The sequence below is a fragment of the Capra hircus genome, chromosome 12 (genome assembly GCF_001704415.2).
Source record: "Capra hircus breed San Clemente chromosome 12, ASM170441v1, whole genome shotgun sequence".
Taxonomy (NCBI): Eukaryota; Metazoa; Chordata; class Mammalia; order Artiodactyla; family Bovidae; genus Capra; species Capra hircus.
Window position 1 is genome coordinate 15,868,603 of NC_030819.1, and position 24,405 is coordinate 15,893,007.

Sequence of the window (24,405 nt, forward strand, 5' to 3'; positions counted from 1 at the left end):
ATCCTTAGTCATTTAGTAGTATTTCTGTTTTCCTGCCTACATCCCTCTGGTCTTCTTAGATGCTTATTCACAAATCTGTGTTTGTCACACCTGGTACACCTCTGAAAATAATGGCTTACCACCCCAATATTAAATTCACAGTTGGAAATGGCTGTTTGCCAAAATGTGAGGGGATGTGAACAATATGGAGGGAAAAAAATTACAGAGAAATTATGTTTATTTACCCATGGCAGATTCATGTTGATGTGTGGCAAAACCAATACAATATTGTAAAGTTAAAAAAAAAGTATCATGCCAAAATTAATCTTGATAACTAAAGCAAAATTAGTGTAACAATTAGGATTGACTTAAATATTTTGCAGGTGTTTGTTACTGACTTAGCACTTGGAGTGAGTCTTAGATAAGAGATCATAAATGAGGAACATTCTAAAATCCACCAACCCTTCCCAGTACTGCCATGAGATTTCCCCTATTCTTTTGAAAATCAGGGCTCAATTTCAACTCCCCACCACTGACATTTGGTGATATTTTTGTTTCTCTTTAGGTGTCATCCTATTTTTTCTTTCTTTTTACCACTTACATCACCTTATTTCATTTTATGTGAATTTGTAATATGTTAAATTTGCTGGTGTTGTTTAGTCACTAAGTCATGTCTGACCCTTTTGTGTCCCCATGGACTGTAGCTCACTAGGCTCCTCTCTCCATGAGACTTTGCAGCCAAGAATACTGGAGTGGGTAGCCATTTTATTCTTCAGATGATCTTCCTAACCTAGGGATTAAACCAATGTCCCCTGCATTGGCAGGCAGATTCTTATCCACTGTACCACCAGGGAAGCCCCTAAATACATATGCTTTAAAAAAATATTGTTTTGATTATTTCATGAATTGTTTCTCTTAAAGCTCCTACCTGAAGAAATGAGTAATTTTTTATATCTTGTTCTTGCAGGAAGAATTTTAAATCGTTTTTCAAAAGACATAGGTCAAATGGATGACTTACTGCCCTTGACATTTCTTGATTTCATCCAGGTAATGTAGCAGTCCTGTCAGAGCTCTCACAGGGAAAAGCAGGTACCTGTTTCTCAAGGCCTTTTCACAGGGCCTGAGGGTGGGCCTTTCAAACTGGTGATGTGTCCTGTTATCTTGAGTCAGAGGCTGTGTTTGTAAGAGAGAGGTGTGGCTGTGATGGGGAGGCTGAGTTAACATGAGTAACATCTGGGCAGGAGTGGCTACACAGTCACCTCAAGGTTGGTCTGAAGAAGTGATGTGCTGGGTAAGTTGTTCTTCCTCTGCCTTCCAGGTGTCTGGTGTGGATTCCCTTTCCTGTGAGCACATTTCATAGCAGAGAGACAATCATCTCTCACAGAAAGATAGCCTTGTTAAACTAAATTATGCATTGTATTGGCCGTCCCAGGGGGCTCAGTGGTAAAGAAGTTTCCTGTGAATAGAGGAAACACAAGAGACAAGAGTTCAGTCCTTGGGTGAAGAAGATCCCTTGGAGAAGGAAATGGCAGCCCACTCCAGTATTCTTGCCTGGAAAATCTCATGGACAGTGGAGACTGGCAGGCTGCAGTCTTTGGTGTTTTAGGGACGCAGACATGACTGAGCACCAGCACGATGCATTGTATTACCACAGAGGGCACATATTTACTGCATGGTTTTGTTTGGATAAAGCCATATGTGGTTACTTACAAAGAAAAGATCGGTAAAAATAAGTTGAAAATAATACTTTAGCAAGGACAGTGTTGTTGTTTAGTCACTAAGTTGTGTCCAACTATTTTGTGACCCCATGGACTACAGCCCTGCAGGCTCCCCTGTCCACGGGATTTCTAAGGCAAGGGTACTCGAGTGGGTTGCCATTGCTTAGGGGATCTTCCTGACCCAGGGATCAAACCTGTGTTTCCTTTATTGGCAGGTGAGTTCTTTACCACTGAGCCACCTGGAAGGTCCAACAAGGATGACAGAGAGCAGTTATTGAGGATACAAAGCTTTTAAGCCAGTAATTGGATTCCGGGATCAAAGTTATCTCAGAAAATGTCCTTTGTTTTTGTAGGCTTTTTTTCTTTTCATGAGTTGATTGCTCTGCCTTGAGATGTCTTAAAGAAAGGAGAAAGAAAGAGAGAGAGAGAGAGAGAGAGAGAGAGACCTGTGCAATACCTTCTATCCAGCCTCTCTTTTGTCTGTGAACTTGAGGTTCTAAAGAACGCTCTCATCTCATTCAGTATCATTGCTCACATGGGGTGGTTTTTTTCTGTTATTTAATTCTGTCTACTTTTCAGTGATTAAGTTTGTGGGGAAATTTTCCTTTTCTTCCCAAGTGTTAATTTTGGAAATGAAATGGATTATGAAAGACTGCACACAGAAATGCAGCAGTGAACTTCTCAGTGCAGACAGCATAGCCTGTGGGCAGGGCTTCCACCGTTACCAATGTGAACAAAGCTGAGAGGCAGAGGACTTTGCACTGCAAAGATGTCTGATTGTCTTCTATTTTGCAAACTTATTTTATAAATGTGCCCTGCTGGGTTTAACTATGTAATTTATTCCCAGAAACAACTTTTTCCTAAAAACAGTGTCACATTTTAACAGTGATTGTGAATTACTTTGAAAAGATTTTGTGAAAGGTTCTGTTTCTTTACTATGGCAAGGTAGGCCAAGGTTGGGTTTCTGCCATGTACTTAGCTCATGGTTGGTTAGTGGTCATATCAGAATTGTTACATAATTTTGCATGACAGATAGAGATAAGGATAGATGCTACCTGATTTCAGTAGGAAACATTTTCACTAAAGAGGAGAGAAAAGTCTAGTCTTGCTGATTTGCAACCCTAGCTCTGCCACTTGTAGTTCAATTATCTTGAAGTTGAAGGTGTCCTACAGGTCATTGGAAGTAAGAGTCTGGTGTTTGAGGGGGAGATCTGGGATGAGCATGGAGCCTGTGTACCCTTCACTGAACTGTAGTAGCTGAATCTGTGAGGATGACAAGATGGCCCAGAGAGGGAAGCATTTTTAGGGGCCAATATAAGAAGACTTGATATCAGAGAGTAAGTAGAGAAAGAAAGGGGAGGAGGGGAGACTCACAGTGAACAGCAAAGGAAAAAGAAGGAAGTAGGTTGGCGAATCAAGGAAGGACAGGTCTGCTCAATGCAAATGAGGTGAGTCCATGGAAAGTTGTTGGTTGATTTGGAATCAGGCAGTGTCAGTGACCCGAGAAGCAGGTTTCAGATGTGAGGAGGCCAGAGTGCAAAGGGCTGAGAATCCAGGAGGTATGAAGGGAGTTGAGGTGAAGACAGACTACTCCTGGAAGGAGTTTGACTGAAGCAGGAGAGAGGCCCATCTGGAATGTAGGGTCTGAGGAGGTATTGCTGGTTGTTGGGGTGTATAGTTTGTGAGTTGGGTGTGTGTGTGTGAGGTGGTGGGTGGTATTTCCCTCTCTCCCTCCTTCCCTTCAACAAACAGGGGTTAGAATTGAGGTCCTGAGGTACAGGGGTGAGTCAGGCATGAAGCCCTCTCCTCATGGGTCTCCTCCAGCTCCCCCAGGGAAGGAAGACATCCAGGAACTCATCCCTTGCTTCTTAGAAATCCTAATTGTGGGAGCCCTGTGGAGGAAGTCCTGAAAGGCAAACTGGATGTGGGGGCTGGAGGCAGTTAGGGAGCCTGGTCCAGGAGGTGGGCGGAACTTCCAGGAGGTGACTTTTGATGCCAGATGAGAAGGAAAGGCTGCTGCTGTGAATGCTGGGGCTGGAGCTGCTGCTGGTTCCTGGGTGGGAGCTAGTCTTTCTATCACCAGCTGAGGGGAAGGGAAGGGGCTGGAAGGGGGCTGTTGAATTTTGTTTTAAAGGATACAGTTCAATGCCAAGAGTTTCCAAACTCATTTTTGATGACTCTGCTTATCCTTGGTATATTTGATAAACCTTGGAAGATTCTTAATTATTTTTATTTTTATTACTTCTAAAGAGTCCAATTTTGATAAGCCTCTCTGAGCATCAGTTTCCTGCTTTGTAAATGGAGAGCATAATCCCTCCTCGTATTGATGTAAGAATGAGATTACATAAAGCCTGTGAAATACTTGAGGTTGGGACTCATGGCAAGTCTTATAAAATGTCTTTTGTAATTGATATTTGAGAACATGGGGTGACCATCACTTTGCTTGTTGGCTAGTTTTAGAGAACTGTGGAACTTCTGTGTTATGAGAAAACTTGTCATGGCCTCTAGCAATAAAGCAATGTCTTATTTTTCAAAAATTTTTTTTTTGTTTGGATAGGCTTTTAAACAAGACCTTTAAAATTTTCACAAGCATTATTTTCTTTTCTTTGCTGCTTTTTTGTATATTTCATTTACAGTTCATTTAGATGCCATTGTGGCTTGTCATAAACAGCTGCTCACAGCACAGTATCCTTTTGGAGAATGAAAGGTGCTCATGAGACTTCCTTCTATAGGTAGTGGTCCTCTACTTTAGTCATCCTGACATCCTAACCAGGCCTCTTGCTTCCACCAAGAATGCCGACCTGTGGACACAGTTGAATTTCCTGAGGTTCATGAGTTTACAAAATCTAGATTTTGTCCTTCCATTGGTATCAATATACCAGTTCATGGTGCATAAAATAGAAAATGTCAAATTGTTCTCTTTGGACTATATTGAATAATCTGTTTTGGTTTTGTTTATTCAGAGGTCCATCATTTTGTCCCTTCAGTTCAGTTCAGTCGCTCAGTCCTGTCTGACTCTTTGCAACCCCATAAATTGCAGCACGCCAGGCCTCCCTGTCCATCACCAACTCCCGGAGTTCACTCAGACTCAGGTCCATCGAGTCAGTGATGCTATCCAGCCATCTCATCCTCTGTCGTCCCCTTCTTCTCCTGCCCCTAATCCCTCCCAGCATCAGAGTCTTTTCCAATGAGTCAACTCTTCGCATGAGGTGGCCAAAGTACTGGAGTTTCAGCTTTAGCATCATTCCTTCCAAAGAAATCCCAGGGCTGATCTCCTTCAGAATGGACTGGTTGGATCTCCTTGCAGTCCAAGGGACTCTCAAGAGTCTTCTCCAACACCACAGTTCAAAAGCATCAATTCTTTGGTGCTCAGCCTTCTTCACAGTCCAACTCTCACATCCATACATGACTACTGGAAAAACCATAGCCTTGACTAGATGGACCTTAGTTGGCAAAGTAATGTCTCTGCTTTTGAATATACTATCTAGATTGGTCATAACTTTTCTTCCAAGGAGTAAGCGTCTTTTAATTTCATGGCTTCAGTCACCATCTGCAGTGATTTTGGAGCCCAGAAAAATGAAGTCTGCCACTGTTTCCACTGTTTCCCCATCTATTTACATGAAGTGATGGGACCGGATGCCATGATCTTCGTTTTCTGAATGTTGAGCTTTAAGCCAACTTAGTCTCCCATAAATACTTAGGAATGTCAAAATAGTAAGTCTTTTCTAAGACAAAGGATAACTTGAAAGATAAAGAAGATATGGAATAAGAAAAGAAACATCTCTTTAAAAAAATTTAAAAAGGAAAGAAACATCTCAAAAAATGTTACTTGCTGCAATGTCCCTAAGTTTATCAATCTTTGGAAGGCCTAGAATGTGGAGGATAATACAGAGAGGACAAAAATTGTAGTAGGCCTGAAGTTTATTGGTCATATTATTTTAAAAGTGCATCTTCAAACAAAATAGACCTCTGATATGATTTTCATTGTAACCAAAGAAAAGCCACAGTCACTTTGGTACCCGTGACATCATCACCACATCTAGGAAAAGTAGCACCTGCTCTGATATGTCTCTAGATAATAATAAGCTATTCTAGTGGTTAGAATGAGTGGTTAGGGCTCAACTTCATGAGATTCTTAATGTTTTTTGGGCTCATAAATCTATGAATCCCTCCTCCCCTGGCTGCTGGCATGCACAGTACACTGGAGGGTGGTGATGATGGAGTTGGAGTTTGTGTTTGTTATGTTTGAACTGGTTAACACTTTACATACATGACATAAAGTGTAATGTACATCATTTAATTTTTACCACCATTCTCTTATGTTTTTGGTATATCCAAGTTTTTACTAAGATTGAGAGTAGGTGTAGAGTTTACTCTCCCTGTTAATAATATTCAGGAAGTTTAGCTCTAAGCCCTGTCTCAGCACAATACTGGGCTAGTGGAATTTCCCCTCCAGGTATAGGCTGTCATTCTCTGCAAACTAAAGAATTTTTCTAAATTGTTAAAAATCACCATTTTCTCTCAAGTGAAAGATTTCATCTAAGAATTTTTTTTTTTTCATGTGGATTCATAGACTTTGGTAAGAATTTCCAAAATGGTGTGCTCCAAATGAGAAATATATAGAATAATGATTCTCCTTATTTTGGGGGCATCAGAACTTGAGTCACTGGCTTCCGGGTCATATGCTTCTTTCTATATACCCATCATTGTCTCTGTGCCTGTGAGACAGAGGTACAGAAGCACTGGCTATATTGGTGTGGTCCATCAGATGGGCCTGAAGTCCAACCAGATCAGGAAATTATGTGTGTAGCTTGAATTGGACTTTTTGGAATTCTTGTGAATGTAGGAGAAAGAAATGAGGTTAGCTTCAAGGAAGGGATGTGTATTGCACACCAGAATCATTTGTTTCCTTCTTCAAATGACTTTTTGCTTAGATACTACTTTCATCTTCTGCCAACTTCTACAAAGGGTTTGCAATAGCTGGCAATAAAAGATTCACATGTGTATACATATAACTGTAAACCCATACCCAAATATATATATATATATATATATATAATATTCAGTCCACAATGTGGAGAGGGCAATGGCAACCCAATCCAGTACTCTTACCTGGAAAATCCTATGGACAGAGGAGCCTGGTAGGCTGCAGTCCATGGGGTCGTGAAGAGTCGGGCATGACTGAACGACTCCACTTTCACTTTTCACTTTCATGCATTGGAGAAGGAAATGGCAACCCACTCCAGTGTTCTTGCCTGGAGAATCCCAGGGACAGGAGGGCCTGGTGGGCTGCTGTCTATGGAGTCACACAGAGTTGGACATGACTGATGCAACTTAGCAGCAGCAGCAGCATAGTATTATCTATAAGTAGATGTTAGAGACATCCTCTTTGAATTGCTTCCGAATTTGGGGGCATGGACTCTGAAGGATGTAACCTAACCTTGGAGCTTCTGAGAGCATTAGTAATGGTCTTCAATGCATACCTAAGGCAAATGCATTGGCTCAGCTTCTGTGGAGCTCTTCATTTTGATTTTCCTCTGCTTTCCAGGTTATGTGACCGGCTGGATTAGTCTTAAAAGGCCCTCACTTGGGGAGAGCCAGATTATTGGAACTGATGAATGTTACCCATCAAATGATGAGAGTCGGCTAAAAAAGCTGTAATTTGGATTTTTTTGTTGTCATTTTAGTAGATTTTTTTGAAAACCAACAATGGCAAGCCAGATGACTTAAGACCAGACATAGAAGGAGTTGGCAGGACCCCTCCCCATGAGCATGAAAGTTGTGGAATGCATATTTAATGCAGTGACTGTAAGCAGTTGTTCATCTGTAGGTCTAATCGGAGAGTGGTCAGTTAGGCCTATCTTTCTCCACTTATGACTGTAATGTATTCCTTCAGAATCCATCCTCTTCACTTTGAGTTTTATTTTGATACCATGGGAGATAGGGGAGAAACAGGAAAAGCAAATGGGTCTCCATCCAGATAATACAGTTTGGTTCCCAAGGGCTCCAGGACACAGAGTCACAGCTCTGGACGTTTCCTCCTCCTTCCAGGCTCCTCCTGCCTGCAGCTGTGGCTCTGAGATTCCTTGAGTACAAACTGCTCCTGTCTTTCTCCTTGACCTGCAGTCCTTCCTGGGAAAACGTAGGACAGCCACTTGCCCTCCCATCTTTATCGCGTATCTGTAAATGAAAATTAAGTTCTGACCTTTCTCATTCACAAGATTATTGTGAAGATCCTCTGAAAAAATTTATCAGGAAGAGCAGTGACATGATAACCCGAGTCTCTGTGATACAGACATTACCCTCCTAACCCATCCCTCAAAGACGCACCTGGGCCAGCTGCCCTGGGTGACAAGGTGTGGAGGCCCTGGGGTGGTGAGCATGGGATACAGATTCTGGTGCTGAGAGGACCCAGAACAACCAGTGTGTTAACTCAGACAAGCATCTTAACTTCTCATCTCAGCTCCTTTTTGGTCAAAATTTCCATCAAGTCTAGTTACTGCCCACAAGTTATTCTTGCCACTCTTTTTATTTGTTAAACCAGCCTGTAAAAATCAGACATAAGTTTCTTCTTAGAATTGCCTAAAAACGTTCCTGGATTCTTCCCTTTGTTTTCCCAGCACTCTCTGCCTTGTGCAGGTCACTATGGATTTGTATCCACCTGAGATCACAAACTTTGGAAGCCTTGGCCCAGACTGAATCTGCACATCCCCACCATCCCACCCCACTGTCATAGCAAGCAGATAACTGTTCATTGCATTCTTAAAAAGTAAGAGTATTATAGTTTTCTTGATAAAGATGGATGCTTAAATCAGCATCAGCCAACAATTTTGTTTTCTATTCTACATTGTCTTTTTTTGAAATTTAAATTTATTTAATTGGAGGCTTTTTTTGACTGAGATCATTTCCCAAGATAAAATCATCTCATGAGATAATGTGATAATTAAGAGAATGTTCATGGAACTCAGCACAGTGTCTTACATACAGTAGAAAACTTGTAAATGGGATCTGATGTTGTTATAATCATTAGCTTTTGGAACAGGCATTTTAAATACTTACTATAATGATAGAAAGATGGCCGTATAATGGTGGCAAGCTTAAATATAAATATTTAATTTAAATTAAATATAAAGCCTTTAATATAAAGCCTTATGACATGGGCTTCCCAGCTTTATGACTGAGGCTTTGCATTCTTCATCAAGTTGATTTCCTCTCCCTGAGCCTCACTCTCTCCATCTGTAAAATGAGACAATACTATTACTAGATAGAGCTATTATGAGGATTAATGAGTTAATACACTTGAAGGTTTGAAGGTATAGCTCTGTACACAGTCAACATTTAGTATATATTAACTATGGATAGAAAATTCTAGAAAGAGGAATTCCTACTTCCAACGGTCAGCATTTAAATTTTGTCCTGCTTTTCTGGGCACTGAATTTGTAATTAACCACTTCTTTATGCTTCCATGCATTGCTGAGGTTTCTGCATTCCTCACCTGTGATTGATACCTGCTCACTCATCTCTCTAGTACCACCTGCTGACTCCTGACAGTTTGGGATTCAGCTCCTACTCTCTGAGCCTCAAATATTCTCCTCTGTTAAAACTAGTAATGCCTGCCTCATAGGGCTACTGAGTGTATCACAAGAGCTGATACCTAGAAAGTTCTTATCATCGTGTTTGACTCATGCACTAAATATTATGCCAGTGAGTGAAGTTGCTCAGTCGTGTCCAACTCTTTGCAATCCCATGGACTATAGCCTACCAGGCTCCTCCATCCATGGAATTTTCCAGGTAAGAGTACTGGAGTGGGTTGCCATTCCTTCTCCAGGGGATCTTCCCAACCCAGGGATCGAACCCAAGTCTCCCACATAGTAGGCAGACGCTTTACTGTCTGTAGTCCCTGGTAGCTCATGAGGACCACCTATAATTGTATTTCTTTGGAAGGGAAAGCATTCCCTGCTGTCCCAACAAGTCTTTTTGAAGAAAGGAGTTTAATCCCAACAGAACCCATTACAATTTATCTTTGAAAGGACTCTTCATAAGGAGGCCTCTGCATCTATTTTTGCTATTTCAGACATTTCTGCTTGTGGTTGGTGTGGTGGGCGTGATGGTGGCTGCGATTCCTTGGACTGCTATACCTGTGATTCCCCTTGGCATCATTTTCTTTGTCCTCCGGTGGTATTTCTTAAGAACGTCACGAGAGGTGAAACGCCTGGAATGTACAAGTGAGTACAGGGGCTCTCAGGTTGGGATGGCAGTGCAGGCTGGCTTCTGTTTATGCCATAATTAACAAGACCCCTGAAATTCTACAGACTCTGTCTTCTGGAATTTCTCACAAGTCAACATTAGGTGATTGAATGTTATGGCCACTGTGAGTCAGTGTGGTTCTTAAGGCAAATAGAGCTGGTGGCAAGTCAGCTGCAGCTTTGCATTTTAGCAAAAGTGGGATGGATGTGAGCACCGTGAGGACAGGAACCATTTCTGTCTTGTTCATGGCATATTTCCTAACACAGAGTATCCACTCTGTAAATACTTTTCTTAAAAATATTTTATCATGTTGCAACTAATGTAGAAGGAAAATAGACAAGTTTTCTCCTCCTGAAGTTAACAGAAATGACAAGGAAAGGAAGAGATTAGAAAAGGAAAGAAGACCTTAGGAAATTTATGTCAGGAGTGATATATTTGAAAAATACTTTTTTTTTTTTCATATGTTCAAGTAAGTTGCAGTTGTTAAGTGTATTGAAAAGACATATGTTAGTGACTCAGTTGTGTCTGACTCTTTGCGACCCTATGGACTGTAGTCGACCAGGTTCCTCTGTCCATGGAATTCTCCAGGCAAGAATACTGGAGTGGGTAGCCATCCCCTTCTCCAGAGGATCTGCCTAACCCAGGGATTGAAGCCAGTTCTCCTCCACTGCAGGTGGATTCTTTACTGTCTTATCCACCAGGGAAGCCCTGTTGAAAAGGTAATCCTGTTATTTGCAGGTTTGCTCTTTATCATTACTAATATTTGGGGTGATATCACACTGTTTGTGTCCCCCCCACACCTTTCTTAAAGCTATTCATGTAAACGATGCTGAAAAGAATCCAAGAACACAAGAGTGGGATCTGTTTAGTATGCATTTAGTTTATCATCCCATTCAACTTCCTAGTTTTAGAATAATGGGGAATAGGAATTTCCCTAGTGGTCCTGTGGTTAAGACTCTGTGCTTCTGCTGTGGGGGACACAGCTTCAATCCCTAGTTAGGGAATGAAGAACTTGAAAGTTGCAGCAAACAAAAAAAAAAAAAAAAGAATAATGGGGATCACATTTTATGACTAATCATTCTGTTGTGCAGGTAATCACAGAGGATGAAATAATTGAATTTATCTCATTATTAATGCATATATTTCATCAATGTTAAAACTAATAAGGAAAGTAGAATTACTATATATTTTTAAAAGTTATAAAACTATGGCAAAAAAGTAAGAAGGGAATATGTTTGTATCAGAGACGTCAGCCATAAATGTATGTGTGTGTTAGTCACTCAGTCGTGTCCAACTCTCTGCAACCCCATGGACTGCAGCCTGCTAGGCTCCTCCATACATGGGATTCTCCAGGCAAGAATACTAGAGTGGGTTGCCATTTCCCTCTCCCAACCATAAATAATTATTGCAAATGAATGCCAACTTAACTTCTAGAAACCAAACCAAGAAGAGAAGAATATTGAGCCCCAAGTTTCTTTGTATATACCAAGTAGGAAAAAAAAAAAAAAACAGTTCATCCAGTCAAAGGAGATTTTTCACTGTGGAATTTGCATGTTTTGTTTTTATAATAACACTTAAGATGCTTCCTTGGTTACTCAGATGGTAAAGAATCTTCCTGTAATACAGGAGACCCTGGTTCAATATCTGGGTCAGGAAGTTACCCTGGAGAAGGAAATGGCAACTCACTCTAGTATTCTTGCCTGGAGAATTCCATGGAGAGAGGATCCTGGTGGGCTACAGTCCATGGGGTCACAAAAAGTTGGACATGACTGAGCGACTAACACTTTCACTTTTTAAAGAGATATTTATTCTAATTAATTGCAAAAAGGATAGTGATCATCCATTTCATAAAAGCTATAGAAAAAATTTTCAGTCATCAAGAGAACCAGCTCAACTTTTGTTGAGGTCCAGTTTTGTGAGGTTTTTGGATGGATGGGGAGCAGTAGAGTCCAGTGTATGTGACGTTCTGCTGATGTGACTTGGTTGATGGTAGAACCTGGGGAGGCAGAAGAGGAAGTGATGAGCTCCATCCAATCTTCTGTGTAGACAAGGCTTTAGACGTTTTATGGTTTGAGGCTGCCCATGAAATGGGGTCATTCAAGAGTCTTGCTGAAAAGCATCTCTCTGGTAAATTCAATGAGGGGTTGTTCCAGAAGGAACACTTGACAGAGATTTTCACCTGAGCAAAAGCCATTTCCCATCCTTATGGAAGTGGAGAGAAGGGCTCCTCCTGAGGCTTTTTTCAAAAAGCAGCACAGGATATTCTCAGTATTTGAGCTGGAGAATCTGTGAACTTTGGCATCATCTCTGTGGAATATTTGGATTTTCCTGCATCCTAGTAGACTGCAATAAGCTAGACCCTAAATTCAATCCAGATACCCCCTCCTCCACACCCCCAATAACCACATGTGGTGTCCAGCTGATTAGAACTGTCTATGTTCTCTCTGGGTGGTGGATCTGTGCCACAAATGATGACACCACTGTTTTCTCTAAATAGTAGCTGATCATAGGTTTTAGGGCTTCCCAGGTGGCTCAGTGATAAAAGAATTTGCCTGCCAATGCAGGAGACGCAGGAGAAATGGGTTCAGTCCCTAGGTTGGGAAGATTTCCTGGAAGAGGAAATGGCAAACCAGTCCAGTGTTCTTGCCTGGATAATCCCATGGACAGAGGAGCCTGGCAGGCTACAGTCTATGGGGTCAGAAAGAGTCAGACACAATTGAGCAACTGAGTGAGCCAAAAGAAGGACACCTGACTGCTGGGACCAGAAGGCATAAGCCTGCTTCATCCCTGTCCTCTTAAGGACTACTGAGGTTTAGTTTCAGATCCTACTGCCTAACTGCCTCTGGAAGCTTCAGTTCAGTGCAGTTCAATCACACAGTCCTGTCTGACTCTTTGCGACTCCATGGACTGCAGCATGCTAGGCTTCCCTGTCCATCACCAAGTCACAGAGTTTACTCAAACTCATGTCCATTGAGTTGGTGATGCCATCCAACCATCTCATCCTCTGTTGTCCCCTTCTCCCGCTTTCGATCTTTCCCAGCACCAGGGTCTTTTCAAATGAGTCAACTCTTCACATCAGGTGGCCAAAATATTGGAGTTTCAGCTTCAATATCAGTCCTTCCAATGAATATTCAGGACTGATTTCCTTTAGGATGGACTGGTTGCATCTCCATGCAGTCCAAGGGACTCTCAATAGTCCTCTCCAACGTCACAGTTCAAAAGCATCAGTTATTCTGGAAGCTTAGGTTGATATTTTCATCTTAATTGCATATTGGTAGCTAATTATAATAGGGTTTTGAGGGGCACATTTTTGCAAAAGTGAGCATAACAGTGGTCAGTCATGGATGGACAAGTACATAAAACTAGGGTAGCATTTGATTGCATTTCTCTAACCAGCTTTTTTATTTGGCAGTGCCTGAATGATAGAAGCCCCATTCAAATTCTGTCTGAAAAAGTGCTGGGATCAACTAGCAATGTCTGCTACAAGCATTGCTAGGGGAGGGTTAACATGTGTATCAGATGTATTAGAACCATGGATCATTATCAAGTTTTCTGTTTTAAGGAGTTCTTATCTAGATTCCCAGGAACTGTGTTCAACCTCAGGTGCTTAATAAGAGGTGCGGTAGTGGTGAAGGCTGTTGGATGTTAGCTGAGTAAGATTTGAGGGTTTTCTGAACATAAATAACAAAATCTGGAGAAAAATGCTCATCATCACACACGGGCATCCTTAATCCTGATTATTCTCACTCTGAGACTCTGCTATTGTGATTAAAAGCACAGCCTTGGGAATCAGAAATTTGGGTCTCACACCCAGGTCTATCACTTAGGTGGGTTAATATAGTTAATCTTGGCCACTGAGTGCTCTTAATCCCACAGTCTCTGGGGTTCTCATGAGGATTTCTTGAATTGATGCTTGTAAAGTACTTGCTGGCCATGACCAAAGGCACTGGAACCTTGAACATGAGGGAATCAACACACTTACTCACAGCTAGCAGGTCTCACATACCTGCAGCAGCATTGTCAGCTCAAGGTCCTCCTGCCTGGGAAGATCTGCAGTCCTGGTGGGGTGTGTCTCCAAGTGTCTTCAGGGTTGAGGGAAACACAGGTGTCAGTCCTGTGAACTGTAGGGTTACACATGTCTGTGACTGAGGACTGACACCGTGACTGTGACATAGTTGCTTCAGGACTGTGAGCTCAGTGCCTGTGGGAAAAATGATACTTTGGGCAACACACCACCAGAGCCTTGACATCCCTTCTCCCCCTGTACTAGCTATTTCTTTGAAGACCCTTCAGTTCACTTATCCTGGCATCCTGCTCAGACCTAAATGGAATTTGAAAGAAACAGGATGGCTTTTCATGGGTCCAGATTCCCCCAGCCCTCTTGGGCATGAGGTGACGTAGGTGATGGGGTTTTGTTTCCCTGGTGTTCAAGGCTGAGATGATACCTGTTTCTAAAGTTGACCCCACCCTCCATCCCCACTGCAGAGAATAGCTGCACTTTGATCTCCTGATGATGGAAACAGGTGAGGGAGGCCACGCTGAAGAGTTCACTCCAGGACTCTCCCTGGGTGAAGAGCCACATCTACTTCCTGCTCAGAAGCCTTGTCTATGATGAATAGTGTTGATGTCACCTCATTTGCTCAGGAAGTGAGAGCCTGGGTTCTAGTGAGTTTTCTGTGCTCTCTGTAGCTGGACTCTCGGCATCCTGCTGACAGGGTGATGGGCCCCGGAATTCACCTGTATCGTCCCTGTGAGCACCCGGTGTCCAGACTGATGAGTTCTGGGGGTGGTTGGGACATCTGTTGGGCTGAAGAAAAGGCCTGAACAGAGTCCCTCGCCTTTATTATTTGGAGCATGAGCTCAATCTGAGTTTATGTTGCTCTTATAAGTGCAAATTTATGCTAAGAAGTTAGTCAGTAGAGTGAAGAGAGAACAGTATGGATGCTGGAATGAGAACATAGGCACACAACTGGATGATCAAAAGCTCCATGAATCACTTTGAGCTCTTTGCCTAAACAGTGTACAAAGGGGAAGTGTTAAATGATGTCACAGTTCAGAGATCCAGCAGGGTAGTTATGAAAGCATCCATCAGACTCCCAGAGTGGAAGTCAAGACTGTTCAAAGACTCCTTGGTTGTATGAGTCCTGTGGGCACAAGGACGGTGCAGAACCAGATACTCTGTGACCCGCACAGAGACTCCTGGTGCAGGCGCAGGGAGAGTCCCCAGACTGGGGAGACGGCAGACTGTCTGCTCTCCTTTCTCATCTTGCCCCTGTTCTGGGTCTGGCTCTAGTCCAGGGTGGGGGATGTACTGACTCAATCCCAGCCCTTAGGTTACTAATCTAAGTTGGAAACAGCACATGGATAGCTCATAAAAATTCAGGGTGGTGAGGTTGCTAATGAGAATTAAATTTTAGAATGCTACTGATTCAAAAATTAGTGAACAATAATTGCTCACCCATGGAAAAGAATGAAATATTGCCATTTGCAGCAACATGGATGGATTTAGAGAATATTGTTCTTAGCACAGTAACTCAGAGAAAGAAAAATATGATATCACTTATAAATGGAATCTAAAAGTAATACAAATGAATCTCTATACAAAAATAAATACAGACATAGAAAACAAACAAATTTACAGTTTCCAGAGGGGGTTGGGAGGGAGAGGGGAACAAATGAGAAGTATAGGGTTAACAGACACACTACTATTGATATGTCAAATAAATAAGCAACGAGAATTTACTGTAAAGCACAGGGAATTTTATTCAGTATCTTGTAATAACCTGTAATGGAACATAATCAGTAAAAAATAACTAATAACTGAATGACTATACTATATACCTGGAACCAACACATTATTGTAAATCAAATATACTTCAATATATCTTTCTTAAATTTGTGAGCAGTTTCTATCTGGAGACATGCCAGAAGATTTTGGAGGAAGGTAAAGGACCTTGATGAATTAGCTAGTTAAGATATTCTTTGTCTAAATCTAACTATGATTTGAATTTGGTCAAAGATAGTTTCAAAGAAAATCTCTCATTCCCAGGTTGTTAAAGTGAAGCTTGGCGTGAGCAGGAGTTTAGGGTCACACGGAGGATTTCCTTTGGGTGGGACATGTGACCACAGAGCCCAGGAGGCAGTGGTTTCCTGGCGTCCAGCCTCCCTGACCTCCTCTGTCGTGTGTCTGTCTCTGCTTCCCCAGCTCAGAGCCTGGTGTTTTCCCACTTAGCATCTTCTCTACGGGGACTCTGGACCATCCGGGCTTACAAAGATGGACAGGGTTTTCAGAAGCTGTTTGACACATACCAGGATTTGCACTCAGGTCTGTAAATTTCTGGAAATGATTTCAAGATGGAATGTGCTACCTTCTGAGGCCTGACCTCCCTCTCAGGTAGTCTTGCTGGCCAGCATCTCTCTCTGTGCCGCCCCTCCTCCCCCTCTGCCCACCTGCCTCCCCGACCCCTTCCTCTCAGCATCCTCTTTGTGTTCCCCTCTTCCCCGCTCACAGCCCTGCTTTTCTCCCCTGACTGGCTTGCATAGTCCTTCCATCACGGTGCCATATGGACTTCTGTTTCTTTAGGTCAGGAGTCAGAAAACTTTTCTTTTTTGCAAAGATCCAGATAGGAAATATTGTAGGCTTTGTGTGCTGTCTTTGTTGCAGCTACTCACCTTTGTTGTCGTAGCAGAAAGTCAGGCAAAGATAATTCATCGGCCAGTGGCTGTGTTCCAACAAAGCTTTCTTTTCAGAACCAGGTGGTCCCTGTTCTTGGCCTCCAGACTGTGGTTTGCCAACTCTTTTCAGAGCATGGAGGGTAGCAGACATGATTGACAAAAATAATTTCCTGATTTGCAACCCACTTGATTATACTTTGTATCGGTGAAGTTGTTTTTCCTAGGTAGAAAATTCAGAATTTCCTCTAAGTCTGTGAAATCCTGGTCAAACTTTCCAATCATTATTTTATTTTGAAGATAAAATGGCATTTTGAAAATCACATGCAGATCTTATTAGCTGATGGTCATGTAGACACTGGCCCTTAAGAATAAACACTGCAGTGCATTGTAGTGAGGGTAGAAGGTGCTGGAATCAGTGTGAGCTGTGCTGTCTGTTGTCAGAGAGCTGGGAGCAGTCGACCCTGTGAGAGGATGATCTTCACGCTGAGGCCCAGCACTGCAGGGAACACACCAATGAGACGATTTACTGCCTCCTCTCTTATGATCATCTGTCAATAACCTGTGGAATCAAGTTCTCAATCCTTGCTTCCTGGACTGATCCTCTGTGTCCCATATGTTGTCTTGTGTTGGAACCTAGTTTTCTGGAAACTCCAGAATTCTTGGGTGTGTAACTTTGCTGTTCTGCCTTGTGTAAAATCTTCTGTAGCTCAACAGAGAAAATGCTCTCCCTCATGAGAAGCAGCTAACATGGTTTTTCTGTTTATGTACTATGTTTAACGACTCACAAATCCAGAGGCTTGGTTCCTGCTTTTGACGACATCCCGATGGCTTGCTGTGTATCTGGATGTCATCTGTGCCATCTTTGTCACTGCTGTTGCCTTTGGGGCCCTGATTCTGGTAGAAAGTAAGTACAAATGTGGATATTTGTGGTATATTTACAGTTTACAGCTTTGTTTGTAGTTATTAAACTCTTGCCATCTTGTCTAATATGTGCTCTTTGGTTCTAATGAATTGTATTAAAGTGTTTGCTGCGTATGACTCCTCAGTTTGGTCCATGTGAAGTCATCTGTGTCATGATGCGAACTTTTATCTTTTTCCCCATTTATTTATTTATTTACAATAAGTCCTTGTTGAGACCCCTTTTTAAAAAAAATTTGATTGGCATGTGGTTGATTTGCAATGTGTTAGCTTCAGATGTATAACGAAGTGAATCTATTATATATATATATCCACTTTTTAAAAGATTCTTTTTCTGTACACCATAAACATTGGGGTGCATTTATCATTTTTTTAGTAATTTGCTTTTTAATAGGTACTTCACATACATTATCCTTTAGAAAAGAATGACTGTCTTTGGCTTTTGGAATCTTTAGGAGCAAAGACCAGGTATGAACGTGCTTGCTCCAGCAGACCTGTGGTGCCTTGGGCTCCTGCTTTGGCTCGTTTGGTCCATTCTTTCATTTTTAAGTTTTATTGGGGTATAGTTGATTTACACTGTTGTCTTGGCTTCAGATGCACAGCAAAGTGAATCTGCTGTACATAAAATATAGCCACTCTTTTTAATATTCTTTTCCCATATATGTCATTAAAGAGTTCCCTGTACTTTACAGTAATTTCTTGTTAGTTATCTATTTTAATATTTTACATATAGTAGTATGCATGTGTCAATCCCATCCCAGTCTTCCGATTTATCCCACCCCTCCCTTATCCCATGGTAACCATAAGTTTATTTTCTACATCTGTAACTCTACTTCTGTTTTGTAGATAAGTTCATTTGCAGCCTTTTGATAGATTCCATATATAAGTGACATCATACTCTATCTTTCTCTGTATGACTTCACTCAGTACTCAAATCTCTAGGTCCAGCCATGTTGCCGCAAATGGCATTATTTTGTCCTTTTTATGGCTGGATAGTAGCCCATTGTATGTATGATACCACACTTCCATACTGTTGCTTGTTTATAGACATTGAGGTTTCTTCCGTGTCGTGGCTATTGTGAATAGCGCTACAGTGAATGTTAGGGTGCATGTATCTTTTGGAATTATGGTTTTCTCTGGAAATATACCCAGGAGTGGGATTGCTGGATCATACGGTAGCTCTATTTTTACGTTTCTAAAGGACCTCCACATTGTTCTCCATGGTGTCTGTACCAGTTTACCTTCCCACCAACAGTGTTGGGGGGTGCCCTTTTCTCCACACTCTATCCATTATATATTGTTTGTAGACTTTTTGATGATTGTCATACTGACTGGTGGGAGGTGAAACCTCACTGTAGTTTTGATACACATTTCTCTAATAATTAGAGATTTGATCATCTTTCATGTGCTTTTTGGCCATCTGTTTGTCTTTGGAGATTGTCTGTTTTAATCTTCTGCCCATTTTTTGGATTGGGTTATTTATTTATTTTTCATATTGAACTGCATAAACTGTATTCTTTTGGAGTTTAATCCCTTGTCAGTCACTTCATTTGAAAATATTTTCCCCCATTCTTCAGATTGTCTTTTTGGTATTTTTATGGTTTTCCTTGCCATACAAAAGCTTTTAAGGTTTCAGTTCAGTTGTTCAGTTGTGTCCAACTCTTTGCGACCCCATGAACTGCAGCACACCAGGTCTCCCTGTCCATCACCAACTCCCAGAGTTTACCCAAACTCATGGCCATTGACTTGGTGGTGCCATCCAACCACCTCATGCTCTGTCGTCCCCTTCTCCTGCCTTCAATCTTTCCCAACATCAGGGTCTTTTCAAATGAGTCAGCTCATTATATCAGGTGGCCAAACTATTGGAGTTTCAGCTTCAACATCAGTCCTTCCAATAAACACCCAGGACTGATTTCCTTTAGGATGGACTGGTTGGATCTCCTTGCAGTCCAAGAGACTCTCAAGAGTCTTCTCCAACACCACAGTTAAAAAGCATTTAAGCTTTATTAGGTCCCAAATTTTTATGTTTTATTTTCATTGCCCTAAGTGGTGGGTCAATAAAGAGCTTACTGTAGTTTATGTCAGAGAGAGTTCTCTCTATGTTTTGATATAAGAATTTTGTAGTGTCTGTTCTTATATTTATGTCTGTAATCTATTTTGAACTTATTTTTGTGTATGGTGTTAGTGAGTGTTCTAATTTTATTCTTTTATAAGTAGCAGTCCAGTATTCCCAGCAACACTTATTGAAGAGACTGTCTTTTCTCCACTGTATATTCTTGCTTCCTTTGCCATAGGTGACCATAGGTGCATAGGTTTATCTCTGGACTTTCTATCTGGTTCCATTGATCTATATTTCTGGTTTTGGTGCTAGTAGCATACTGTTTCAATTACTGTAGCTGTGTAGTATAGTTAAAGACAGGGAGCCTGATGCCTCTCAGCTTCATTTTTCTTCTTTGTTTGTTTCAAAGCTGCATTGGCTATTCATGATATTTTATGTTTCCATTCAAAATGTGAAATATTTTGTTCTAATTCTGTGGAAAATGCCATTGGTGATTTAATAGGGATTGCATTGAATCTGTAGATTGCTTTGAGTAGTTTATTTATTTGCAGTAGGTCTTTGTTGAGATCTTTTATCTTTTTATTTTTCTTGAATGTTTTGAAGGTCTATACAGCTGTAGCAAACTGATCTTCTGAACATTCCAGGTAGTGTCCTGTAGTTGGGAGGATAGAATCAAGTTTACTATTAAGCTTTTTGTACAGCTTAGGTTTGGGGTTTTAGCTTTAAGTCTACTTGGATCTCTTGGTTGTAGTGGTCTGATGTACTGGGGTGAGAAAGATTCTCTGTTGCAAAAACAGTATCCTCACTACTGTGTGGGTACCAGATGAGCAGCTGTTGGAATGTGGCATGAATTCACTGTCCTTAACTACTCCATAGTAATAACACTGAATCATAGTCATTAATAATGGAACAGTGAGAGTCATATTTTAGATTTAAAAGCACTATCTCTTAGAACCCATTGCCTTGTTTTTGTGGTTTCAATTGCAGCTACATTGGATGTAGAAAGTGAAATTACATAATGATAATTGAAGCCATGGGGACAAAAATCTGAATAATGACATGATCTTCACCTATATAATACTGTTAAGTGTATCTCAATCTAGGTGGGATTAATATGATAAAGGACAGAAATGATAAGAGAAGCAGAAGAGATTAGGAACAGGTGACAAGAATACACAGAAGAACTGTACAAAAAAGATCTTAATGACCTGGATAACCACAATGGTGTGGTCATTCAACTAGAGTCAGACATCCTGGAGTGTGAAGTCAAGCGGCTTTTAACTTCAGAGTATTACTATGAACAAAGCTAGTGAAGGTAATGGAATTCCAGTTGAGCTATTTCAAATCCTAAAAGGAGATGCTGTTGAAGTGCTGTACTCAATATGCCAGCAAATTTGGAAAACTAGCAGTGGCCATAGGACTGGAAAACGTCAGTTTTCATTCCAATCCCAAAGAAGGGCAATGCCAAGGAATGTTCAAACTACCATACAGTTGCCCTCATTTTGCATGCTCCGGGAGTTGGTGATGGACAGGGAGGCCTGGTGTGCTACGATTCATGGGGTTGCAAAGAGTCAGACACAACTGAGTGACTGAACTGAACTGAACTGAATGTTGTGCTCAAAATCCTTCAATAGTACGTGAACTGGGAACTTCCAGATGTGCAAACTGGGTTTAGAAAAGGCAGAGGAAATGGAGATCAAATTGCCAACATTCATACGATCATAGAGAAAGCAAGGGAATTCCAGAAGAGTATCTGCTTCATTGACTATGTGAAAGGCTTTGACTGCGTAGATCAAAAATATCTGTGGAAAATTCTGTAAGAGACAGGAATGCCAGACCACCTTACCTGTCTCCTGAGAAACCTGTATGCAGGTCAAGAAGAAGCAGTTAGAACTGAGCATGGAACAGTAGACTGGTTCAATATTGGGAAAGGAGTATGAAAAGGCTGTATATTGTCACTGTTTATTTAACGTATATGCAGAATACGTCATGCAAAATGCCAGACTGAATGACTCACAAGCTAGAATCAAGATTGCCAGGAGAAATATCAACAGCCTCAGATATGCAGATGATATCAATTCAATGGCAGAAAGTGAAGAGGAACTAAAGAATGTCTTGATGAGGATGAAAGAGGAGAGTGAAAAAGCTGGCTTGAAATTCAACATTCAAAATACAATGATCATGGCATCCTATTCCATTACTTCATGGCATATATATGGGAAAAAGTGGAAGCAGTGACAGATTTTATTTTCTTAGTTTCCAAAATCACTTTGAACAGTGACTACAGCTACAAAATTAAAAGATATTTGCTTCTTGGAAGGAAAGCTATGACAAACCTAGACAGAATGTTAAAAAGCAGATACATCATGTTGCCAACAGAAGTCTATATAGTCAAAGCTATGTTTTTTCCAGTAGTCATGTAAGGACATAAGAGTTGGGCAATTAGGAAGGCTGTGAAGTGAAAGTTGCTCAATTATGTCTGACTCTTGGTGACCCCATGAACTATACAGTCCATGGAATTCTTCAGACCAGAATACTGGAGTGGGCAGCATTCTCTTCTCCAGGGGATCTTCCCAACCCAGGGATCAAACCCAGGTCTCCTGCATTGCAGGCAGATTCTTTACCCGCTGAGCCACAGTGGAAGCCCTTAAGAAGGCTGAGGGCTGAAGAATTGATGCTTTTGAATTGTGATGCTAGAGGAGACTCTTCAGAGTCCTTTGGACTGTAAGGAGATCAAAACAGTTAATCCTAAAGGAAATCAACCCTGAATATTCATTGGAAAGACTGATGCTGAAGCTGAAGCTCTGATATTTTGGCCACCTGATGCAAAATGCTGACTCATTGGAAAAGATCCTGATGCTGGGAAAGATTGAAGGTGAAAGGAGAAGAGGGCAGCAGAGGATGAGATGGTTAGATAGCATCACCAGCTCGATGGACATGAGTTTCAACAAACTCCGGAAGGTAATGAAGGCCAGGGAAGCCTGGTGCTGCAGTCCATGGTGTCGCAAAGAGTCAGACATGACTTAGTGAGTGAGCAGCAGCAACAACTTTGTTAATTATTTCTAAATTCATAATATTTAAAAAAATTATTTATTCATTTGGCTGTCCTGGGTCTTAGTTGGGGCACAGAGGATCTTCAGTCTCAGGTGAGACAGACAGGACTTTAGTTGCAGCTTGTGAAGTCTTAGTTGTGGAATGTGGAATCCAGTTTCCTGACCAGGGATTGAACCCAGGCCCCCTGCATTGGAAGTGTGGAGTCTCAGCTATTGGACCACCTGGGAAGTCCCTCATAATGGGTTTTTCTTTTTAAACTGTTTTATGGTCTCAATCAACAGAAGTAATATTATGAATAATACTATCATTACATGTAAATGATTCAAATATTATAAAGGAGTCCTCTGACTACTATATAAAATAGATACCTAAAAAGGACCTACAGTATAGCACAGGGAACTCTAATTAATACTCTGTAATTATATATAAGGGAAAATAACTAAAAAGAATAGATTATATGTATATATATGGCTAATTCACTTTACACCTGAAACTAACACAACTTTGTAAATCAACTATACTGCAATAAAAATCATAAAAATAAAGGAGTCTTCTTTGTAAACTGACAGAAGGACCTGTGTACGGGATCAAGAAGTAGACTGACCTTATTCTTCTTCTTCCTCATTTAGCTTTGACTCCTGGGCAGGTTGGCCTGGTCCTGTCTCTCACATTCACACTCACGGGGATGTTCCAGTGGTGCGTCAGGCAAAGTGCTGAAGTTGAGAACATGGTGATGTTTATATTTCTGTTCTTAGCCTTTTCAAGTCTCCTTGCTGTTAAATGGCATAAAAGCAATTCTTATGTAAAATAGTAAAACTATTATTTTTGTATCATAGTTAACAAAGTTTTTTTTAACATTCTCCTCCATCTGCTTAAAGTTAATGTAAAATAAAATATATACATCTTTTCTCAGACTTATGTATACCATTTCAGAAAGTTTTGTATTCATCACAGAATCACAGACTGACTTCAAATACAATAAATGTCTCATAGGAGAAAGGTCCTGAAATTCTGGAGAGAATATAGGATAATTGTTTATTAACTTTGCTGCTTGTTTACCTTTATTTCTTCATGGGTAATTCATCATTTTTGGTAAAAGAAAAGAATCTAGTATTTTGAGGTTTATTTAATTAATATGTTCCTCCACCCCTCCCTGCATTTTAGCATTTATTCTTGTATGTGTTGAACACCTGAATTTCCTGGCAGCCCTTCTTCCTGGTAGGATAGGCTCCCTCTCAGAGTGTGCTCTCAAAGGTGTGGAGTTATGGTTGTTTAGGAGTCCTTAGTATGTAAATTATGCAGTTTAAATATTTGTATCTTCTCCTAAAGGGAGAAAAACAAAGTCTTTGCATGTCAGTCTTCTAACAGAGTAGACAGGGACTAATTATTTAAACGAGTCTTGATGACCGGCCAATTCTGCTCATCTGTAACATGTGACTCTTCTGTAGCCACGCATACTGGTGTCCATAAGTATTCTTTTCTTTGAAAAAATTCTCTTGTGTTTTCTTCAGATGTGAAAGGTGGATCAATAAAATTTTACCATTCATTTCTCTAATGCTTTTAGTTTTGATATAAAGTTGAAGGGAATAGTAGTAAGTAAAAGTGTTGAAGATGATAAACAAGTTTGCAAATCATTTGAGACCTCATCAGATTCCTACTTCTGTCCTTTATGGATTCTGAGCCTGGGATGTTCTGAACCATAGAAAAGCAGAAGGTTTTACTTAGTCTCTGATCATCTATAAATAAGACCCTCTG

General features: G+C 41.0%; 2 protein-coding genes across 3 annotated transcripts in view; one reads left to right on the forward strand and one right to left on the reverse strand.

The window, feature by feature from the left end:
- Positions 1-24,405, reverse strand: part of LOC102179751 (multidrug resistance-associated protein 4-like) — a 607,813-nt gene that overhangs the window by 191,386 nt on the left and 392,022 nt on the right. The window lies entirely within an intron of this gene.
- Positions 1-24,405, forward strand: part of LOC108637248 (multidrug resistance-associated protein 4-like) — a 157,816-nt gene that overhangs the window by 80,553 nt on the left and 52,858 nt on the right. Inside the window, 5 exon segments of the mRNA XM_018056286.1 lie at positions 947-1,026; positions 9,772-9,922; positions 16,150-16,269; positions 17,413-17,523; positions 23,280-23,380. Of these exon segments, the coding sequence (XP_017911775.1) occupies positions 947-1,026; positions 9,772-9,922; positions 16,150-16,269; positions 17,413-17,523; positions 23,280-23,380 (563 nt within the window).